General features: G+C 39.9%; 1 protein-coding gene across 1 annotated transcript; it reads right to left on the reverse strand.

Moving 5' to 3' along the window:
• Nucleotides 1-2,431: 2,431 nt before the first annotated feature.
• LOC122013770 (probable CCR4-associated factor 1 homolog 11) lies at nucleotides 2,432-3,313 on the reverse strand. Its single transcript, XM_042569998.1, has one exon. It carries the CDS (start codon nucleotides 3,311-3,313, stop codon nucleotides 2,432-2,434), a length of 882 nt encoding a protein of 293 aa, XP_042425932.1.
• Between the last annotated feature and the right edge of the window lie 205 nt (nucleotides 3,314-3,518).

The raw sequence follows: 3,518 nt of genomic DNA on the forward strand, positions 1-3,518 counted from the left end.
CATAAGAACTTAGGAGAAAAGCTTAAGCGATTAAGACTCCAACGGTAACCCTAGAAAAGGTTTTTTCCGTGACCGTTGCTGAAAAGTTCTTCTCCCACATCTTCTCTGCCATTGTCGCTAGTTCTTGAAGCTTCTTGGAGATAAGTGTTGCTGCACTTCCAAGGTTCAAGAGGTGTTTACAAGCTACAAGAGATCAAGAAAGAAGAGGTTTTCATTTGTATTATTGTATTTACTTCTTGTTTGTAGTGTATTCTTGTAGAGAGCTTGTATGAGCCTTCTCCACCTCCGGATTGTATCCGAGAATGAGTGTTTATATAGTGGATATGTGAGAGATTGTCGGATCCTTGGATTAATTACCTCATTTTAGGTAGATATTAAGTAAATCTTGGCGTTAGCGTTTTCTTGAGTGCTTTTCGCTGCAACAACTCATCGACCAAGCGAACGGAGCTAATCACCCCCTCTAGCTCCCAGAGTGACCCAACAGATTATTCATTTTTTGTTTATTGTTATGTTATTATATCCTGACGACCATTGTCTCTTATTTGTTGTTGAGAGAGTTGTTAGTGACCGTTGGTATATCCTATCAACCATTATCTCTCATTCGTGGTTGAGAGTCTCGTCAACGATCATGATACACATGACTGTCCATAAGACTATTCATAGTAGAGCATTGTTTCCGTAGTCCATAGTTAGATAGTTACACGTTCTATTTGGCAACTAGACCAGATAGTGGTAGCATGAGTTCGCTCGTGGATAGTGCCATTTATACTCTCTGATTACCCACAAGACCATATAGTGATAGCGTGATTCTGCCCGCAGTCAGTAGTTGAGGAGCTAGATAGCTATATCATCCTGCCTGCCCACTAGACCAGATATTAGTAGCATGAGTTTGTCCACAGACAGTGGCCCTAACTGCCCACTAGATCAGATAGTGATAGCATGAGTTTGCGTGCTGTTAAAATTTGATATATGTTTGTTATGTGCTTGTTATGTGTTTGCTTTATGCAGGCAATTTATTGGTTATACCTGCTGGAGCAGGTTATTGATGAGTTATATTGTTGTTTATGGTTTGATTAGAAGATGATTTTATGTTGGTACTCTTACTTTGATAGTAAATATTTATTACATGAGATTGCATCCTTTGATCCTCTTATGTATAGTAGCATGCATTATCTTCTTATACCCACTGAGTTATTGTACTCACTGCCCCTTGTTTTTCCTATATTTCCAGGTTAGTAGGTAGAAGATGTGTCGTATCGCTCAATAAGGTCTTGGCTATCGGTTCTACTTGAGTTTGAATTTTTGTTCAAGTTGTTTTATTTTTTGTTATGTTGTTGTTGTTTATTATTTTCTTTCCGTCGTGGAATCGATAAGGTTTTTGTAATAACATTATAATTGTTAGTTTATGTAAATTAGTATGTTCACATGTTAATGCATACATACACATAGATATTTAAAAGATTAGTATGTTTTCATTTTAGGTCGATATTTAAATTACTTGATCTGAGTTTGATATCGATTATTTACTTCTCATATTGTTATTATATGATATCATCTGGTTTAACAGACAAATATATCTTTGGGGTGTAAGAATTTTATTGATATTAGAGTATGATTTGAATTCAAAAATAAAGATGAAAATAACCTTTATAGAAAGAAAAGAAAATCTAACCAAAAAAAATATCCACAGAGCATCCGAATACGTCTTAAATAATATTTTTTTTAGCATGAGATTAGGTTATTACAAATTTTACCTATTAATTAATTGTATATCTTTAAAAGAGTTTTGATTTGAATGGTTTAAAGTCACGTGGTTAAATTCAAAAAAAAAAATTATGATCTACAGAGCTCGAATCCTCCTGCATGCGTTGCCTTCTTTCCTATGTATGAGTGTGCCACCCCTTCCATGCCCTATCATCGGTCATCCTTCCCTTGTCCCAGTAGGTGAGCAAAGCACCGCTCACCTATGTAACTCTAACAGTATTCACTAAAATAATTATTATAAATTATAAACTCCTGTAGGCTACGATGACGATCAATAAAAGAGAAAAACAAATGCTCACCTCTGTAGCACCAACACTATCACTAAAATAGTTACTATAAATTCTAAACCACTAGAGGCTACTATATATATGACTATCAATAAAAGGAAAAAAAAATACCATTTGAACAGAGTATGATCATCCAGAACACACGAGGGGATGATTTAAGGCAAAGTAAAACAACAAGTACTCATTATCCAAATTAAGAATTAATATTGACAATTTGTTTGCATATCTGATGATGCGATAACATATAATCTGTACTTAAATACAAAAAGATACGATGAAACAGTGAACAATTAATTTTGTGTACAAATTAAGCTAATGCTGACAGAATCATTATCAACTGTGATAAGCCATGAACTCTAGAGCTAGCCACAACTAGATTACTATTGCAGTTGGAGGTCATAGAGTGTTCCCATGTGTTCTGGACGATCAATGAGTTGTGGATTCACACGAGAAGCGATTTGATAGAACACCTGCCATGTTAATAAGCTATCGGAGCCGGACTGATGTCGAGAGCCCACTGCTCGCTCAACTCGGACGGTAGAGGCCACCCGCTCCAATCCTCCGTAAAGCCCAGGACAATGCTTGCTAAGGTGCTTCACATCGAACACCCTTTTGCCGAAAAAGAAGTGAACGAGGTGCAAGAACTCACCAACGGTCTTTGGTAATTTGGAGTCACATGTCAGCATCTTGACTAGGAAGGCGAAGTCATAGGCGCCTTGGAAGGTAACCCAGGAGACAGGAGAAAAATGGCCAAAGGAAAGCAAGCCGGAGGTGGCCAAGTGGTGGGCGAATCTGCAAGAGTCGATGCCCCATATTTGATTCTTTTGGAAGTCGATGCCATTAGCCTTGAGCAGCTCGACGGAGGAAGGGGCGTAACGGTCGCGGTTGATGTCGAAGTCACGGAAATTAAATTCCCACACGTAACGCACACAAGTGCCGTCGGTATAGATGGCACATGGGAGGTTGCCGGCGGCGTCGGAGAGGGTGAGACCGACCTGGACGATGCGGAGGGCCTCGACGTTGGCGCGGATCAATTCGTAGCGCTGGGGGAGGGTGAGGGTGCAGTAGGGATTTTTGGAAGCGACGACGACGCCAGGATACTCGGTGTCCAATGCGACGAAGGGGTGGAACGGGACGGCGGAGCGGATAAGGGCGAACTCCTCGTCGAGGTTATGAGCCCACACGGAGCGAACCTCGATTCTGGTGGTGCTGGCGGCGGAAGAGGAAATTAGCATATCGTTGTTGACAACTGCGACAGCCATTATGAGTTTGATGATATTAGAAATACTAAAGTACTGGAAGCTGGAGATCGAGGAGATGTTAGGTTTCGATCGATCGAGTTGGAGTGGAAACTGAAGGGAAGGATCGGAGGAGTTTAAATAGAGCAGCAGCAAATCAAAATCAAAATCAAAGCGGGAAAATCGCAAACACACTCAACAGAATTAGTTGCTGCGAAATATTAGGAGA

This window comes from Zingiber officinale, chromosome 8B, assembly GCF_018446385.1.
Source record: "Zingiber officinale cultivar Zhangliang chromosome 8B, Zo_v1.1, whole genome shotgun sequence".
Taxonomy (NCBI): Eukaryota; Viridiplantae; Streptophyta; class Magnoliopsida; order Zingiberales; family Zingiberaceae; genus Zingiber; species Zingiber officinale.

Bases quoted from the DNA above. Each gene is read 5' to 3' on its own strand.
- LOC122013770 (XM_042569998.1), bottom strand. From the start codon at position 3,313: ATGGCTGTCGCAGTTGTCAACAACGATATGCTAATTTCCTCTTCCGCC.